Source organism: Panthera leo, chromosome D1 (assembly GCF_018350215.1).
Source record: "Panthera leo isolate Ple1 chromosome D1, P.leo_Ple1_pat1.1, whole genome shotgun sequence".
Classification (NCBI taxonomy): Eukaryota; Metazoa; Chordata; class Mammalia; order Carnivora; family Felidae; genus Panthera; species Panthera leo.
Genome location: NC_056688.1, coordinates 106385390 through 106405105, shown reverse-complemented (window position 1 = coordinate 106405105; position 19716 = coordinate 106385390). Strand labels below are relative to the sequence as shown.

Genomic DNA, 19716 nt, shown 5'->3' with positions numbered 1-19716 from the left:
CCAATGATGGTCTTGGCCACCTCGGTAACTGCCCCCACACCTCGGCAGGAACCCAGGGCCCCGGAAGGATCAGTTCGCTTGGCGACCACGCTAAACCTGTGGAGGCAGGCCCGACCTCTCTCCTCTACACCAGCTTCACCAGGCAAGCAGGAGACTCCGCAACCAGAGCAGCCCCACGTTCTCGCAGTGCCTTTAGGAAGCCTCAGTTTCCTTTCTTGGAGGCTGGCTCTGATTTTACAGAACAGATGCTGACCCAACCGGACATTCAGACAGCTATGCCTGCACACCTTTACAGCACAAAACGCTTTTGAATGCCAAGTGCCCCACACCAGCCTCAAATGCTAAAAACTTGGAGATGATGTCCTTGTTCTTAGCACCCTTGTAACACACACAATCTGCCCGACTCCGGGAATCAGACTATCACACAAAAGAGGCCTGAAAATTACTGTCACTCTCCCTTCTGGCCCCTCTACTTCCTCCATTCCCCCCTCTCCTAGAGTTCCTGGCCATCACCACCCATGCAGCGCTCAATCCAGAAATCTGGGAGTCATCTTGGACTCCTCCTTTTCATTCCTTGTACCCAGTTGGTCAGTCCAGCTCCCAAACAGTTCCCAAATTCAGCCAGTGCTCTCCATCCCCACTGTCAGCATCCTCGTGCAAGAGTCCTTTAATTCAGGGGTTAACAAACTTTCTCTATAAAGCGCCAGATAGTAAATGTTTTAGGCTCTGTGGACCAAGAGGCAAAATTAAGGATATTATGTAGATACTTATGTATTATAGTCTCTGTCCCAACTATTCAATTCTTCTGTTGTTAGGCAAAAGCAGCCATAAACAATACATAAGCAAATGAGCATGGCTGTGTTCCAATAAAACTTTATTTAAATTCCACTGAGATTTGAATTGCACATAATGTTCATGTGTCACAAAATATTATTCCTCTTGATTTTTGTATCTTTTTTTTACCATTTAAAAATGAAAAACCCATTCTTAACTTACAATGGGTACAAAAACATGCCAACCAGCTGTAGTTTGCCAACCCCTGACTTAATCGATCCCATTCCCATTCATTCTCCATGTTTCAGCCAAAGTGATCTTGCCAAAACATAGAACTGATGCTGGGCCAATCCCTTGCTAACAGCTAGCCAATAGCGTGAGATAAAAATGCAAGCCGCTCAGCCTCCGATAGCCTTCCATTCAGCCCTACTTCCTTTTTAAGCCTCTTCTGTGACCCCTCACCCCCTAGACCCTAGACAGCCCCTGAAATTCTCCTGGTCCTCACACAGACCCCAAGCCCACTCATTCCTGCTTTTCACTCCCTCCAAGTTTCTCTGCTTGGAATTTTCTTGCCCCGCTAAAAGGGAAAAGTTCTGTTTCCTTTACACTCTACTCACAAAATTTCTGACATCAAATGGGTGGGGGTTTTCCTTCCTACACCAGCCAATTCTCCAACATTAGCCAGGTGTCCGACCATCTATTCTTTTTTTTTTTTTTTAAGTTTATTTGTTTATTTTGAGAGAAAGAGAGCGCGTGCAGAGGAGGGAGAGAGAGGGAGAGAGAACCTCAATCAGGCTCCACGCTCTCAGCACGGAGCCTAGCGCGGAGCTCAATCTCATGAACTGTGAGATCATGACCTGAGCCGAAACCAAGTGTCAGACGTTCAACCGACTAAGCCACCCAGGCACCCCCCAACAATTGATTCTGATACTACCTATAGTTAACATCAGATCCCACTGGTTAAGGGCTCAGTGCCACGAGATTCCCCCCCCCCCCCCGGCAGGAGCCAATCTCAAGTAGTGGGTCCTGAGGTTACCCATACTTATGTCCGATGTGGCTACAAATTGGGAATTCCCACGATCCCCTCCTCAGGTTCAATATTCTTGGGGTTTTTTTGTTCAATAATTTGTTCACACACACAAAAATTGTTCACAGAAGTCAGACAAATACACATACTGGTTATATAATAGAGGATATAATAAAGGAGAATGAACAGATGAGCAGCAAGGTCCTGAAGGGGCTCGAGCACAGAAGCTTCTGTTCCCGTGGAGTTGGGATGTACCACCCAGCCAGCACATGAATGTGTTTACCAACTGGGAAGCCCTCTCAGACCCCATACTGTAGGGACTTTCATGGAGGCTTCACCATGTAATTGCGATCGATTATTAACTCAATCTCTAGCTCCTCTCTCCTCCCCGGAGGATGAGACAGGCACGGAAAGTTCTGAGCTTCTAAGCCCCCACCCTGAAGCTATCTGGCAGTCTATCAAGAGTCATCGCATTAGAAATCGCCCAGGAAATGCTGAAGGATTTAGGAGTTCTGTGTCAGGAACTGGGATGAAAGACCAAATGCTAAGAATAAAGATGCTCTTAACATCCCTATCACTTGGGAAACCACAAGAGAAGTTTGGGAGTAAGGCCAAGACTTTAGGAGCCAGAGTTTGTGAATTGGAACAAATCATTTCATTATTCCAAGGTCAGTTTCCTCACCGATAAAAAGGAGATGATTGTGCTGGGCCTGTCATATATGAAGCACTCAGCAAACATTGCTTTCCTTCTCCACCCTCCCTCCCCCACTCCCCCCCCCCACTGCCCCCACCCCATGGTCTTCACTGTCCCTTTCCCATGCTCCTCTGCCTCTGCCCAGTCAAATCCAGGGACTTAGAACATAAGACCATGGCCCCTTAGGATCAGTAAAGTCCTGGGCACATTGCGATACATTGGACAATAAGAGATCATTATTACATTATATTTTTGCTGCCTTAGACAACTGAGAACTAGACAGGAAGCCCATCAGTTTCACGGACTCCTTTCAGATTCCTATCAGTATTCTCCCTGCTCTGACAGGCAGACAACACTCTCTTTGGATCTTGAAAATCCCTCAAGATGGATGTCATTGTCTCTATCTGTGATTTTTTTTAAATGTTTATTTATTTTTGAGAGAGACAGAGACAGAATGTGAGTGGGGGAGGGGTGGAGAGAGAGAGGGAGACACAGAAGCCAAAGCAGGCTCCAGGCTCCGAGCTGGCAGCACAGAGCCCGACACGGGGCTCAAACTCACCAGCTGTGAGATCATGACCTTGATCAGTCATGCCTGCATAATGGCACCTCCATAAAATCCCTTAAATGACAGAGAACAGAGAGCTTCCAGGTCATGAGCACGTCAAGGTGCCGGGAGGCCATTGCACCTGGAGAGGGCATGGGAGGTCCATGTATACCTTCCCTCCCCCAAACCTTGCTCCATTCATCTCTTCTAGTTAGTTGTCCCTGAGTTGTATCCTTTATAATAGTAAACTGTTAATAGTAAAAAAAAGCACTGTCCTGAGTTCTGTGAGTCGTCCTAGAGAATTATAGAACCGGAGGAGGATGTTAGAGGGACTCTTTGAATTGATAATCCCTTGGTCAGAAGTGCCAGTGACAACCCAAGCCTTGCAACTGGCATCTCAAATGAGGGCAGTCTTGTGGGAATGAGCCCTTAACCTGTGGGATCTGATGCGGACTCCAGTAGACAGGTGCCAGCATTGAATTGAATGAATTGAATTGAATTGAATTGAATTGAATTGAATTGTAGGAGAATTGGTTGGCATGAGAAAAAAATAAATAAACACATTTGGTGTCATAGTGTTGTGAGGAAACTGAGTCTAAACTGAGGTTTAGACAGGGGTAGAGCAAAGAGTCCATCCCCAAATGATCTCTGTGCCCATGCTCTCCTCTTCACCCTGGCTGCCACCCTGGCTGAGCAACTCATTCAACTTAGCAGTGCCAGCATCATGATCTCCTCGGCCCCAGGGACCTCACTTCTATCCCAGAGTCCTCAACTGCTGTTTACACTCCCTTGTCCTTACTCCCCCACTGAGAACCTTCCCCCCACCATCAACCGTCCTCCCCTGAGAAGCCTGAACCATGCCGGCTTTCATCCACACCACAAGTATCCGCAGACCCCTGGCCCCTGGCTTCCACTGCAAATGCACCACTCAGATCAACCCCACCATCCAGCTTCCCTGATCCCACACATGGGGACATTCGAGCACAGCTGGGGGGGAAATCCTGCTACCTCACAGACTGGCACCAGAAAAAACGCAGGACTCCTGACCTCAGCTAATGGGCATCATTATGCCATCCACGTGTCCTTCTGCTTGTCCTCAGTCAACTGCCTGGCCTTATTCCCAAAGGTGCCCTCAGCTCTCACCTCTCCTCATGCCCCCTCCCCTCCACACTCACAACAGGTGTCCTTCCCTCCCGCGTGTTCATTTGAATGAGACAAGACTCTCCAACTCTTTGTTTAAGAAAACCTTGCAGTCTCAGTCGCAGGGGGGATTATTTCACCCCCTGCACGTGGGAGGAGAGGGATGTGCGGCTGCTCCCCCTCTGGCTTAACAAAAAAACTCACAGGTATTTATACCTTCTAGAAAACAGAGATGTGAATTTAAATAGTATTGCCAGGGCAACACATTCTTAAGGAAGACAAGCGATCAGCATCGCAAGATTTTAAAAGTTAAAGGTTGCTGTCACAGGACAAAGCAACCGCCTCTTAAATTTGATTGTCTGACAAGATTCCCTTGTTAGCAATAACATTTGCAAGGATGGTTTCATGATTCCGGGAAGGAATCTGCTTTCATTTCTGTGGCTTCAGAAAAAAAAGGGAACGTGTTCTCCTTATATGGAAGTGGGGGGGGCGTATTGTTTTTTTGGAGGGGTTTTTGGTGGTTTGGGGAGGACTTTTTTATTTGTTTTGTTTTGGGCACCACCAGTTAGGGGGGATCTGGAATTTTTAAGGCCAAGTGCTGAAATTCCATTAGTTAGCACCAGAAGAAACAAAGGCAGGTCTGAAGCCTGTTGTTCACATCGCCTGGCCGTCCATCTACGTTTCCTTCAAGCAGTGACTTTACCATTCGCCTACAGCCGGCCCTGTCCAACTTGAGTGTGCATGAGTCACCTGGAATCTAAAATGCAAATTCAGGGGCACCTGGGTGGCTGTCAGTTAAGCATGGGACTCTTGATTTCAGCTCAGGTCACGATCTCACAGGTTTGTGAGTTCGAGCCCTGTGTCGGGCTCTCCACTGAGAGCATGGAGCCTGCTTGGGATCCTCTGTCTCTCTCTCTCTCTCTCTCTCTCTCTCTCTCTCTCAAATAAATAAATATTAAAAAATAAAAATGTATTTATTTATTTATTTGGAGAGGAAGGGAGGAAGAGAGAGAATCCCAAGCAGGTCCCACACTGTCAGTGCAGAGCCCGGCAGGGGCCTCGAGCTCACCAACCGGGAGATCATGACCTGAGCCGAAATCAAGAGTCAGATGCTTAACTGAGCCATGCAGATGCACCATCAAAATAAATTTTTAAAAAATTTTTTTTAATTTTTTTTTAACGTTTATTTATTTTTGAGACAGAGACAGAGCATGAACGGGGGAGGGGCAGAGAGAGGGAGACACAGAATCGGAAGCAGGCTCCAGGCTCCGAGCCATCAGCCCAGAGCCCGACGCGGGGCTCGAACTTACGGACCGCGAGATGGTGACCTGAGCTGAAGTCGGACGCTTAACCGACTGAGCCACCCAGGCGCCCCAATAAAAAAATTTTTAAATGCAGGTTCAGGGGCATCTGGGTGGCTCAGTCGATTAAGCGTCCGACTTCAGCTCAGGTCATGATCTCATGGTTCGTGGGTTCGAGCCCCACATTGGGCTCTCTGCTGTCAGCTCAGAACCTGAAGCCTGCTTCGGGTTCCCCTCTTTCTGTGTGTCCCTCCCCTGCTGGTGTTCTCTCTCTCTCTCAAAAATAAATAAGCGTAAGTAAGTAAGTAAGTAGATAAATGAATGAATAAATGCAGATTCAGATTCTGATTCCAAAGGTCCGGGGTAGGGCCTGACACCCTGCATGTCTAACATGTAGGTGCAGTGGTTGCCATTGGGCCCCAGACACTGAATGGGAGGAGCCTGGGTGTTTATTCATATTTTCTCCCCTCTTCTCAAACCTCCACCCCCACCCCCAGGCCCCGCGGTTCTCACTCTCAGCCGATGACCTCATTTCCTGTTTTACTGAGAAAATAAAAAGCCATCTGTGGGCAGAATTCCACAAGCTCCCACCACATCTACCCAGCAATTCTGTCCTCGTCTGTGCGTCGCCGCATGATGCTGCTGCACTCCAGCCCATTTCCCCCTGTCCTTACCCTAGACCCCGTCCCCTCTCCCTCCGGCAGAGGCACCCACCCAGCGTGCGTCCTCTCTCCCCTCTCGACTTAAGCAAGTGTGCTGTCACTGTTCCCATCTTAGACACCAAAGATTTCAGGCCCCTTCTTCCTCCAGCTACTGCCTCGGTTCTCCCTTCCTGAGCTGCTCTGCTCTCTCTGGGCACTGACTCCAACCTGTCTCTTCTGACCCTCCTAAGCCCCTTCCGGTTGGCCTTTGCCCCAGCCTTGCCAAGGTCACCAAAGACCTCCATGCTGATAAACCGGGCAGCCAAGCCTCCATCCCCTCGCCCCATGCCCTCCCCCCCAGTACTACCACTGGCAGCACTGGATCCAGCATTGGCCCGTCACCTTGGTCTCCATGGCACACCCTCCCACCTACCTCACTGCCCCTCGCTCTGTCTCTGTTGCCCGCGCCTCTGACCGGGGAAGGGCTGGCATCCTCTTCTCTTCCCTCTCTACACTTACCCCGCGGGCCCCCTCCTGTCATTCTGTGGCTCTGCAAGCCAGCCGTACACACGACTCCCAGGTTCGAGCCCCCAGCCCACGTCGTGGCACCGATGCCGGAGCAGGGTGTCCTGCTAACGTGCCCACAGCCCACAGCTCTGTGTCCGACCACACGCACATTGGCAGTGTGTCCCCTTGGTGGCGGCCTCCCAGGCTGTTCCAGTTAAAAGACAATTGTACTTCCGGCTGCTTGGCACTTGGGCTTCCTGCCCCTTTTCCAAGTCTGGTCCTGCCCCCTCCTGGTAGTTCTTGACGGCCTTTCAATAAATTCTTTTCGCTGCTTAAGAAAACCAAGAACTCCGACTGATACCATCTAGAAACCTGTAGAAATCCCTCCCACCCGTAGAAGTAAAAAATTTCATTCCTCCATCGTCCCCTGGAAGTGCTCCGGAGAAGACCGCCAGAGATGCCACCAAACTCAAGGCCAGCTGGGACAGCCCTGCTCTAAGGGACACAAACCAGGTCTCTCCTTCTTGCCTCCGTGTCCCCACCCCCAGGGATCTGCTCCCTTCTGCGGGTCCCTCCTCCATGTCTGTCCCGTAAATGGTGCCAGTCCTTGGGTATCCAAGCTCTTCCTTCTGCCCTCCTCACCCCACAAGCTCATCGGGGCGTCCTTCACACTCACAAGATGGCGCCCTGCTTCCATTCCTCTGCTAGGCTGCAGACCATCCCCTGCTGGAAACCTCCACCTGCCCTTGGTGCAGTCCAAGGGCACCTACACCCAGCACATCTACATGGAAGTGACCCCCTTCCGGCTTCCCCGTCCACAGCTGCCTCTCTCCCTGCCTCCCCCATCCGGCTTGAGGGCCCCAGCCTGCTCCCCAGCCACCTAGGCTAGAAACTCAGGAGTCACCACACAGCTTCCTTCTCCCTCCGAGTCCGTCCCTCCCAGGCGTTTGTGAAATCCTGGAACTTCTTCTCTTGAAACATCTCTCCAAGCCATCCCCTCCTCTCCCACCACACAGCCTCTGGCTCATTAATTTCCACATCTTCCTGGGCTGTTCCGACAGCCTCCTAGAGGGGTCCTGGCCACCCTCAACTCCTTCTACAACAGCAGAGCCAGAGGGAGCTTTCTGGAACTCAGACCTGACCATGTCGCTCCCTACCGAGCACTTCTCTATCCAGTGAGAGCAGTGTTCTTTTCTCATTTTTCTCTGAGCTTCTTACAAAGATCTGGTGTCCTCTCCCAGACCTGCTGAAACAGGACACCCAGGAAAAAACCGGGACATTCCCCCCCACCAATCGTTGTCCTCAGGCATAACTCAGCACGTTTGGAAAACATTGATCTGGTGATTCCCAAACTGCTGTGGGAATCATTTCAGAAAGCTGGTTAAAAACCAACTCCCAGGGATGCCTGGGTGGCTCAGTCGGTTGAGCGTCTGACCTCGGCTCGTGTGATGATCTCGCGGTCTGTGGGTTCAAGCCCCATGTCGGGCCCTGTGCTGACAGCTCAGAGCCCGGAGCCTGCTTCGGATTCTGTGTCTCCCTCTCTCTCTGCCCGTCCCCCGCTCATACTCCCTCTCTCTCCCTCTCTGTCCCTCTCTCTCTCTCCGTCAAAAATAAATAAACATTAAAAAAAAAAAAAAAAAAAAAAAACCTCCCAGGCTCACCCCCTTGGAGATGCCGATTCAGTGGAATGTGAGAGATTTTCCCAGAGGATGAGTGGGACCAATCTTCTTCCTACAGAGTATAGACAACTTGAGCACGGCTGTTAAAGCCCTTCAAGCTTCAGCCTCTGATTGGCTCTCACCATTTCCAAATGTACGACACCATGGTGTCTCATCCTTACGCTCACCGCGCTGTCTCAACTGAGTGGCTATACATCATGTCCCCTCTGCCCGGGTGGCCCTGTCCCTCAAGTGTGTCACACGAATGCCTCTGTCTCAGTTCAAATGAAGACCTGAAGAAGCTTTTCCTGACTTCCCCTGGGTTAAACTCTTCCTCTGTCCTCCACGGAGCCTAGTTCACTTCGGCCCTAGAGGGGCCCTTTACTTCAGAGCCCTCGGCCTCCTCTGTAAACCAGATCCACAACATCCTCACGTGTACATCACAGTGACTTCAAAGAAAACAAAAAGGGAAATCTTGTAAAACCGATGATCTGGTTTATTTTTATTTTTTTTTTCATGTTTATTTATTATTGAGAGACAGAGCATGAGCATGGGAAGGGCAGAGACAGGAGAAGACACAGAATCCGAAGCAGGCTCCAGGCTCCGAGCTGTCAGCACAGAGCCCGACGCGGGGCTCGAACTCACGGACCGTGAGATCATGACCTGATCTGAAGTCGGACACGTAACTGACTGAGCCACCCAGAAGCCCCCGGATGATCTCATTTAAAAGTGCCCTTAGCCCTTAAGAGCCAGCCCCCAGTGCTTAAAATCCCAAGCATTTGGTCCTTTGTGGAGGCTGGGAGCCACGTGAGGGCAGGGTCCTGTTCACCCTGACTCCAGGAAGTTGAGAATGGTACCAGGAGCAAAGCAGGAATCAGAAACTGTATTCAATGAAGGAAGGAAACAGCAGAGGCGCATCTAACTCTGGCTCCCTCTACCTCGGGTGAGTCCAGCTGGCAACTTGGGACAGGCATTCTGGCCACTTGCCTCAACTATGATAATAGGGGTGCGAGTCCCTCCTTCATGGAGTAGTTGAGGGGCTAACGAGACAGCTTCTGTGACCGCATCTGCCTCTGTTTCCTTCCTTCTTTAACGTGGGAAGTGGAAGCGGAAGTCCTCAATGGTACAGCCTGCAGATTCAGAGGACCCACGCGTTGACCTCGTCGGCTCTCCCGCAGCACAGAGGTCCGAGTCTTACCAAGAAGGACCTCACCCAGGATCTCTGGGGGTTTCAGTGTCTGCATTTGACTTTTGGTTTATTCATTTGCTATTTTAAAAACAACTATGGAGAGGGGTGCCTGGGTGGCTCAGTCGGTTGAGTGTCCGACTTCGGCTCAGGTCATGATCTCACGGTTCGTGAGTTCGAGCCCCACATCAGACCTCTGCTGTCAGCACGGAGCCTGCTTCAGATTCTGTCTCCTCTCTCTCTGCCCCTCCCCTGCTTGCATTCTCTCATAAATAAATAAAAAATATGGAGGGAGGGAGCTAGTATTTGATGGGTACAGTCTCAGTAGTTTGGGAAGACAAAAAAGTTCTGAGGGTAGATGGTGGGGATGATCAGACAACGTGAATATAGATTTGTTTAAGTTTCTTTTTTTTTTCTTTTTGAGAGAGAGAGAGAGAGAGAGAGAGAGAGATCACGAGTGGGGGAGGGGCAGAGAGAGAGAGAGAATCCCAAGCAGGTTCTGTGCTATCAGCACAGAGCCCGATGCGGGGTTCAAACTTTCCAACCGTGAAATCATGACCTGAGCCGAAATCAAGAGTTGGACACTGGGGGCGCCTGGGTGGCTCAGTCGGATAAGCGTCCGACTTCAGCTCAGGTCACGATCTCGCGGTCCGCGAGTTCGAGCCCCGCGTCGGGCTCTGGGCTGAGGGCTCAGAGCCTGGAGCCTGCTTCGGATTCTGTGTCTCCCTCTCTCTCTGCCCTTCCCCCGTTCATGCTCTGTCTCTCTCTGTCTCAAAAATAAATAAACGTAAAAAAAAAAAAAAAAAAAATTAAAAAAAAAAAAAAGAGTTGGATGCTGAACTGATTGAGCCACCCAAGCGCCCCACAATGTAAATATACTTAATGCCACTGAACTGCACCTAAAAACAGTTAACATGGTAAATTTTATGATATCTATAAAATTAAACTTGCAGCCTTGCCCACCTCAGTAAAGGCAAATCCAGTCTCCCAGCTGCTCCAGAAGAAAATCTTATAATCATCCTGACTCTTCTCTATTGAGTGCCCCCCTAGGCTTATGAGTACCCCTGTATGAACGGGGAAAGGGTTTTTTATTTTTATTTTTTAAATTTTATTTTTTAAATTTACATCCAAATTAGTTAGCATATAGTGCAACAATGATTTCAGGAGCAGATTCCTTAATGCCCCTTCCCCATTTAGCCCATCCTCCCTCCCACAACCCCTCCAGTAACCCTTTGTTTGTTCTCCCTATTTAAGAGTCTCTTACGTTTTGTCCCCCTCCCTGTTTTTATATTATTTTTGTTTCCCTTCCCTTATGTTCATCTGTTCTGTGTCTTAAAGCCCTCGTATGAGTGAAGTCATATGATATTTGTCTTTCTCTGACTAATGTCACTTGGCATAATACCCTCCAGTTCCATCCACGTAGTTGTAAATGGCAAGATTTCATTCTTTTTGATTGCCAAGTAATACTCCATTGCTGGGAAAGAGCTTTTTAAAAAGTGAAAGTCGGGGCACCTGGGTGGCTTAGTTGGTGAAATGTCTGACGTTGGCTCAGATCATGATCTCACGGTTCATGGGTTCGAGCCCCGCATAGGAAAAATTTCCATCTAGTCTTTTGACCTGTCCCCTCCACCAAGACCCCCTTAGAGGCTCAGGCCTGACCCAAGCCCCATCCTGCAGGAACCAGTGTTCTTTCCATAAGAAAGCCATGGGGGCCAGACTTCACCCCCAGGTCTGTGAGGCCAGTCTGAGAATCATGACTACAACAGAAAGATTCAACACAAAATCCAGTGGGTTTACCTGCAGAACAAGTCCAGGACCCAAACACCTCCACTGCTGTTATCCTGCTGAGTCTGTTAAGCTACAGCCATTAACAGCCACCCTAACTAGCCTCCCTGCTAGGGGGACAGCGAGTCAGCGAAAACCCATCAGCCCACCCATGCTGCTCACGGCCTTCCAGCTCCCTCCCATCACTCAGAGTTAGTCTTACCTTCCAAGTCTGGCCTTTGCCCTCAGCTCCTGGGAGGTGATCTCTAGGCCTCTGGACTGTCCTGTCTGAGGACTTCAGACATCTGTCAAACAATGTGATTTGCAAGGAGTGCTTTGGGACACATGCCCTCTGGGGGAACTTGGAGAGTAAAGGTCAGGCACATGGGCACCCGGTTATGGGCACACCCAGGAACTCTGGACACCAAGACTCGGACGAGCTTCCCTGCTTGGCCACACCGTGTGTTACAAACCAGGGGGTCTCAGGGCCAGGACCCCACTGCGAGAGAACAATCCATTGGAAGCTTCACACTTGGAGCCTCCCCTTCCTCCCTGCCAGTCCCCCGCCAACGACCCCCTTTACTTCAGGCCTTTCGTTCACATGGCATCCACTTGGTGAGGTCTCCCCTCCCCCCTCCTCCAGTTCCCTTCCACCCCAAGCCCCTGCCTCTCTTCCTGCCTCACTTTGTCCTCTTGGAACACCATCACTATACCCACGGCACTTGAAATTGTATTCACCTTATTTCTTCTCCATTCCCTCACTAGACTAGAAGCCCTAGAAGACTAGAAGAGAGGGATCTTGTACTTCGTCCTCTCCTGTGACCCCAGGACCTAAAACGATTCCTGTCACATGCTGAGTGCACAACAGATTCTTGTTGAATGAATGCCCTCTAGTACCCTTTAGAAGCATCTCTTAGGAAACAGGCCACCCGGCTCCCACTCCTTCTCCCTGAGAGGCCAAGTCTGCAAAAAACAGGAAACCGGACCACCCTTGGCTGGAGACCACTGCTGAGGGGAATAAGGAAAGAGTCAGTAAGACTGAAGACCTCCAGGAGAGGACCCTGACCCAGACGCTAGCCCTGGCCCTCATACCTCCTTGTTGTTATGAGCCTGGAAGGCCCCTCCCTCTCTGGGCTGGAGCAGGTGCATGGAACTCTCTAGCCCTGATCACTGTCTTTGTGTGTGTGCGTGCATGCATGTAGATTCCTGCTGTGACCGAGTAAGGGAAGACAAGACCTCACCAGGTAGGAGTGACTTTTATTTGAAGCCAGAAAACATCTCTCAACTGTAATCTGTGACCGTAAAAAAAAAAAAGAAAAGAAAAGAAACCAGGACCCAAAGGGCCTGGGGAGGGGAGGGGTAATGGGTCCTGTTAGGCCACATAGGGGAAACGAAGCAACAGCCCCTCATGGGGCTCCACGTTTAGGTGCCCCAGCTCAAGAGAGGCCCCCTCCTCACGGCCCAGGTGGGTGCTGAGCAGCAGATTGACCTTGGTTGGCAGGCTGGCAGTGGCCGGCAACCTGGCTGGTTGGCCGACACCCCCGAAGTTGAGCACTACCAAGAAGCGCTCGTTCTGGTCCCACTGGCGGACGTAGGCGAAGAGGTCAGGCCCGGAGGAGAGTACATGGAAATCCCCGTGCAGCAGGGAGCGCTCCTTGCCTCGCTGATCACTCAGTCGCCGGAAGAGAGAGAGGAGGGAGCCAGGGTCTTCATTCTGGCCCTGCAAGTGGTGGTCACAGCAAGAAAGGATAAAGGACACCCCTGGGCACAACCTCCTACACGCCACCTGCCCACCCTCGGCCAAGCAGGTCTGGCCCACCCCAAACCCTTACCTTTACAGTCATGTTGTTACTTCCAGGTTCTGAGGTGTTGGGGAAGCTGGATTCATCCCAGGGCATGATTGGAGCCTTCACAGGCTGAAAAGCCAGGAAAACAGTATTTGGGAAAGGCCTGGGCCTGCTCTCCCTTCGCCTTCTGTTCCCAGCCCCATCCGTGGAGAGCCTCCCCCCGACGCTGGCCTAACTTCTCCTGGATAAGCAAGGCCGGCCCCCGAGTCAGGTCCCTGCCCGCACTATCGCGTCAGCGTGGAAGGCTTTTCTCCCAGCCACAGGGTTAGCTCCCTCACTGCCCCCCACTCCCCGGCTCAGGTGTCTCACTAGATCTTCTGTGGCCACACGATGGCAAACATCCCCCATCCCCTGTTCTCTAGGCCCCTGACCCTGCTCTCTTTTGCACAGCACTTAGCAGCACTGAGCATCTTTAAATTTTTTTTTTTTTTTTAACATTTACTTATTTTTGAGAGAGAGAGAGGCACAGCGCAAGTGAGGGAGGTGCAGAGAGACAGGGAGCCACAGAATCCAAAGCAGGCTGCAGGCTCTGAGCTGTCAGCACAGGGGCTCGAGCTCTAGAGCCGGGCGCGGGGCTCAAACCCACGAACTGTGAGATCATGACCTGAGCCGAAGTCGGGTGCTTAACCTAGACTAAGCCATCCAGGCGCCCCAGCATTGGGCATCTTTATTCTCTTTGCTTATTATCTAACTTCCCCACCTCCAGCTCTTCCGTGCCTTGCTGTGTCCTCTGTGCATGGCATATAGGAATTACTCCAGAAAACTGTGGAATAACCGCACGACCAGTTCTGTAAATATCAGCTTGGGTGTCAACCTCTAACCCTGCGGCTAGAGCTAAGTGAGCACCTTCATGCTCTTACCCCATCTCAGCACTGGCTACCATGCATTTCTCTTACTCCTCTGGGTCCCCCACTAAACTAGGAGTTGCTGGAGGGCACAAGGCCCAGCTGAATACCTACCTGCTGCCCACTGAACACATGAACGAGAATGAACGAACCAACCAACCAACCAACGGATGGCTCCCATATGGAACACCTACCAGGTCCCCGGCATCGCATCTTCAAATATGCTCTCATTGAATCCCAACTTCCCTCCAAGAAATGCAAGGCCCCAGAAGACGTGATCAAGACTAGGGCCGTGAAATAAGTTGCCGAGGCCACGCGGCTACCGTGGCTGACCAGGAGTCAAAGGCAGTCCCCCGCCAAGGCTCACGTCTACCTGCTGCCATCCACAGAAGCATCGTGATGGGGGAACACAACCTCCCCCACTGCGCCAGGGAGGCAGCAAGCCATACCTGGCCAGGCAGGGCGGCGGCCTCCAAGCCGATCTCATCTCCGTAGCTGAAAACCGGGGTCCCTGGCAGGGTGAAGAGCAGCAGGTGGTAGAGGCGGAGAAGATGAGCCGGCACGAAGGAAGTCAGGAGCCCCGCCTGAGACAACTGCAGGGATGGATGCACTGGTGAGCCCCAAAGCCCGTCTCTGCCTCCGTCTGCCCACACCTTTCCTCAAAAAGGCCTCCTCCCCCGCCTCGTCCCCTGACTGTGGTACTCACGCTCCAGCTGCACCAGCGACTGTCAGTGGCATTCAAATACTGGGTGACCAAGAATTCTATATGCTTCCCGGTGGAAATGGAGTCTGACAGGTATGAGCTAGTCAACAACAGGTCCTTAGTGGATCCAAGGAGGCTCAGAATCTGCTGAAGGTCAGAGGACTCAGTCCCTGCGATCAAGAGCCTGCAGAGGGCAAGGCAGGGGACAAGGTTGGTAAAGAACAAGCAAAGAATGAAAGTGAAGAAAGTTCTTTGGGCTAGGAAATCGCCCATTCCTTGGGTCTGGCACTCTACTGGGGGGTTCCCACCATGAAGCTGAGTTGGCAGGGGAGGTCTGGCACCTACCTGTCTTCGCTGAAGCTCTTGGTGATGTTCTGCCATTCAGCCAACAACAAAGACGCATCCTAGAAGAAAAGGAACAAAGTCAAGGAACAGAGAACGCCAACGAGCCCTGACGAGTCCCTCTGCTCTCACCCAGGCTCTGCCTCTCACATGGAAAGAAACTCACCGTCAGATTCTCCACGTCCCGAACCTGGAACCCATCCACACCAGCCTGCAGCCAAAAACTCAGAGCATCCTATAGGGAGGGGGCAAAACAACAGAGGAAGGGCTTCAACACTCTGATGCAAAGGCTTAGAAAATCCAGCCCATGCTAAACCTCACCTACCACGCACTTCCCTATGACCTAGGAAGAGTCACCTGCCTTGACTGGCCTCACTTAACCATCAGCCTTCAGCTCCCTCCCATTCTACACCATCACTGATTCTTTTTTTTTTTTTTTAAGTTTATTTATTTATTTTGAGAGAGAGAGGGAGAGAGAGAGAGAACACGCATGAGCAGGGAAGGGGCAGAGAGAGGGAGAGAATCCCAAGCAGGCTTCACACTGTCAGTGCGGAGCCTGATGTGGGGCTCGAACTCACAAACGGTGAGGTCGTGACCAGAGTCCCAACCAAGAGTCAGATGCTTAACTGAGCCAGCCGGGCGCCTCTCACCATCACTGATTCTTAAAGTTACAGCATTTCACTTCCGTATTCCTCCCCATTACAAATCACACAGCTTCTCCTTTGATATAGAAAAGGCCTAAGAGAAAAAGTATGTTGATAAACATAACTTCACTTAGGAGTGCCTGGGTGGCTCAGTCCACTGAGCATCGGACTTTGGCTCAGGTCATGATCTCACAGTGCAAGGGTTCGAGCCCCACATCAGACTCGCTGCTGTCAGCACAGAACCTCACTTCTGGTCCTCTGTCTCCCTCTCTCTCTGCCCCTTCCCCTGCTCACGTGCTCGCTTGCAGGCTCGGCTCTCTCTCTCTCTCTAGCCAAGATCAGAAGACAAGTATACTTACTCCTCTCCCGGTGTCCTGAGGCCAGGGGAGGGTGTGTGTAAGAGAGCAGGTCAGAGCAAGGCCAAAGATGAAAGAGTGAAGTTCAAAGCACAGCCCCAGGGCAGTTCAGATGAAGATTTGAGAAGAGAAGCCAGTTCTGCAAAACAGGCCCAGGCCTGAAGTCCTGGCATTGGTGGGCACAAGACATGGAACCCCACCCCCAAGACCCCTTTTCCCCTTTCTGTCTCACCTCTTATCTCCGTTTTCACCCGAGGCTACCAGTCCTCAAGCCATACCATCTGAAAACATCCCCTCATCAATAACTTTTAAGAGATTTTATTTTGTTCTATACCCCTGCTGAACTGGCCAGTGTCCTAGAACCCAGGCATTAGGAGCTTGGATGACAAAGTCCCACTTACAGTCTTTGAGCCTATACCTGTATTCAGGGAAAGCAGGTTACAGAAATGAGACTACTTGAGACTTCAAATCCTAAGCACCTCAAGCCCCTCTGAACCCTAGCTTCTTCACTGACAGATTAGAGATGAAAGAGACCTTGTGTGGTTACAGAGAAACTTAGAACACATCCAAAATACTTGGCCTGGTCCCAGACGCATAAGACCACAATGCTTACAATTTCAGACTGGGCTCCCCTCCAAAATACATCAAACAAGAACTGGGAAACCAGACACGGCAGGATTCCCACAGAGAAACAGCTTCCTCTCCCCCAAAGGAAGAAAAGTCAAACCCAGATCGCCATCTGAGAAATTCCTTTCCTGGCACTGTTACCATCAGAGTCGAGGAAACAAGGAAAATGAGTGACCAGAAAAGGAACAAGCAAAACCAGGGTGCATTGTTGGCCTACCCTCTGCCTGTGGGAGGGGTGTGCAAGCTCGGCTCCAAGGAGCAAGGGGCCCCTCAGCTGGAGCCAGGCTAGTTTACAAGGGCTTGCTAGAAGGATCAGCACAGCCCCAGCAGCCAACTCCCACCTGCCATGGGCACCAACACACTTACCTTCATCTTGGCGGCCACAGTGTCAATCTGAGTGGGGAGGAACCATGAGTTCTGGCCCTCATAGTTGGGAGTGAGGTCCAGAATGACCCGGATGCCTGGAACAACGGAGGAAAAAAGGGAGTCAGGAGAAAGACGTTGGGGTGTCAGGAAAGGAAGAAATCAACAAATACAAGTTGGTGGACTACTCCCTATGTATCATTTGGCACAAAAAGCTTAGATTTGAACCCCGGCAAAACCTATTCCATTGAAACAAAGATGTGAGTGGACGGGCTGAAAATCTTATCGGGCAGAAGGCATGTAATGTAGTTGAGAAGGCTAACCTAGGGGGCCCTGGGCTCCCCACCCCCAAAGTGAATCCTCTTAAAATAAGACAAGATTCTATTTGGATATTGTTCTCAAAAGGATCCATTCCTTTACAAGTTTAAAGAACACTGAATCAGCAAAAGCCTACATTTTGCAAATAAGGACACTGAAGCCCAGAAGGTAAGCGAATGCGCACACATCCAAGTAGAAAGTCTCTGCACCACTTGGCAAATTAATTTTAGGCTGAAGCCTAACAAACTGCAGGGAGCTTGTACCTGCCTTAGAAAACTCAGCCAGACAGGAGTAAACCAAACAAAAACCCTGTCCTGTCTTTTCTGTGGCCAGAAGGCCAAGCCCTTCCCAGCTGCTTCCTTGGCAACTCCGGGACACCCACTCTTTTTCTTGGCCGAATGCAAGAGATTGTCAAAATCTTCCTTGGAGCCGAGAACAGGGTTGATCTGTTCCAAGTTGGTCCCAGCGAGGTCATCTTTCTGGTTCTTGTGAATTGGGCCCAGCACAAAGCCTTTCACCTTCAGGGTGCTCAGGTAATCGAGGTGCCTCTTCAGGCCTGAAATGGGGAAGCAGATTTAAAGTGAAGGCCCTCTGAGGGGCACCTGGGTGGCTCAGTCGGTTGAGCGTCAGACTTTGGCTCAGGTCATGATCTCAGAGTCTGTGAGTTCGAGCCCCGCGTCGGGCTCTGTGCTGACAGCTCAGAGCCTGGAGCCTGCTTCAGGTTGTGTCTCCCTCTCTCTCTGCCCCTCACCTCCCCCTGCTCTGTCTGTCTCTCTGTCAAAAATAAATAAACATTTAAAAAAAAAAATTTAAAGTGAAGGCCCTCTGAGAGGTCCTTGATCGCCCCTCTTCTCTTCTCCCCTCCCGAAGGAACTAAGTGTTGGGGAACTAAGTGTTGGGCCTTGATGGCCCCTCTTCTCCCCTCCGGCAGGAACTAAGTGTTGGGGGGAAGTGAGCCTGAATCACGAGACTCAGAGGAGCTGACGCAAGGTGCCCGGTGCATTACTTCAGAAACCGTCAGCTACAGGCTTCGCAGGGTAAGTGAGGACGCTGAGTCAGCCATCCTCGTGGAAGAGGGCGTAGGGGCAGTTTTCTTCAAAGAAAGAATGGAGAAGCTACATCTCCCGCTTGAGGGTGCGGGACCGAGTACAGAATGGGGTGGACAACCGTCGGCGTCAATCTGGGGACAGGATCGGAGCCAGTGGCCCGATAACCCAGGGTCGCGCCCACAGCTCACCCGCTAGGTCTCCCTCCTCGTGGCCCTGGAAGGCCAGCAGGTCGCCGATGCGGTAGAGGGCGCCTTTGTGCCACCAGCTCTGCGCGGGCAGCTCGCGGCAGCGCGGCGCCCGCACAATGATGACCACCGCACCCGCCAGCATGCCGAGCCAGCCGAGCCAGAAGAGCACCAGCAGCGCCCAGCGGGTGCGCACCCAGCCGGGGCTGCCCGCCACCTTTAGCAGCTCCTCCTTAGACAGGCCAGTGAACTTGGCCGCGGCCGCTGCCTCTGCCTCGTCGTCGGCCACCTTGATCTTAACCAGGCCGTTCTTTTCGGCGCCGCTCGCCACGACTACGGCCATGGCTGCCCCGGACGCCGCATTCATCGGCTGCTTCTCGGGCTCCATTTCGTTCAGCTCCACCTCCTTCATGTCCACCTCGGTGTCCTGGCTCATGATGCCTGCGGAACCGGCGATACGATGCAGTCTGCGATCAAGCGGTGGCTGGACTCCGGCCCCGACCTCCCCGCCCCAACCCGGCCTCCGAAGAATTCGCGATCACGCGCAGCTCGGGCTACAGTGTTCGCGTCAGCGGTGGGAAGGGCGCAGCCTACCGGAAAGAGACGGGGAGCCCCGCCCCTGCCCGCCCCTTAAAGAGGAACGGCCCCGATTGCTCTTTCTGAGACAACACGGGTGGGCGGCGGTGGGGGGACTAGGCTCCGGAGCACGCTTCCCACCGCTGCGCGCCTCAATTCCCCGTTCTCGAACCTGTTTACCCCTAAAGTTCCTCCTAGTCGAACGCTAAGAAGGTTGAGCGCAGAGCCACCTCCAGGTGGGCGGAGTCTGATTTGTCCCGCCCCGAGGAGTGGACAAGGAGGGGACTTCCAGCACCGCGGGTGTCCCTAGGGCCCCTCTTCGCCACCGTCGAAGGCTGGGCCCCCACGCCGTGCTCCGTTCGCCCCTGGCCCTGGGCTCAAACCACCGCGTGGTGGGCCCAACTTCGCACGGCCGCTGGCGCTCTCAGAGCCAGCCAAACTCAGCTTCTCCCCTTTCCCCCACCTAGCCTTGTCTCCTCAAGCCTTTGGAACTTGGCGCCGGATCTCTGCTTCCCCGCAGGGCTTACTCCCACTCGCCCTTCAAGACTCATCTTGAGTTCATTTCAAATAATTCATCATGCAGCAACTATTAAGTGCCCGCTACAATACTTTGCTGTATTAATTT

At 51.8% G+C, this 19716-nt stretch overlaps 1 protein-coding gene across 1 annotated transcript; it reads right to left on the bottom strand.

Annotated features, from left to right (window-relative positions):
* Positions 1–12473: 12473 nt before the first annotated feature.
* Positions 12474–19293, bottom strand: SLC3A2 (solute carrier family 3 member 2). The gene is made up of 9 exons (XM_042906022.1): positions 18519–19293; positions 17664–17837; positions 16967–17061; positions 15140–15208; positions 14977–15035; positions 14635–14815; positions 14378–14521; positions 13069–13152; positions 12474–12956 (listed from the first exon to the last, which is right to left on the bottom strand). The coding sequence occupies exons 1-9, from the start codon at positions 18949–18951 to the stop codon at positions 12609–12611; spliced, it is 1587 nt and encodes a 528-aa protein (XP_042761956.1). The 5' UTR covers positions 18952–19293; the 3' UTR covers positions 12474–12608.
* Positions 19294–19716: the final 423 nt, after the last annotated feature.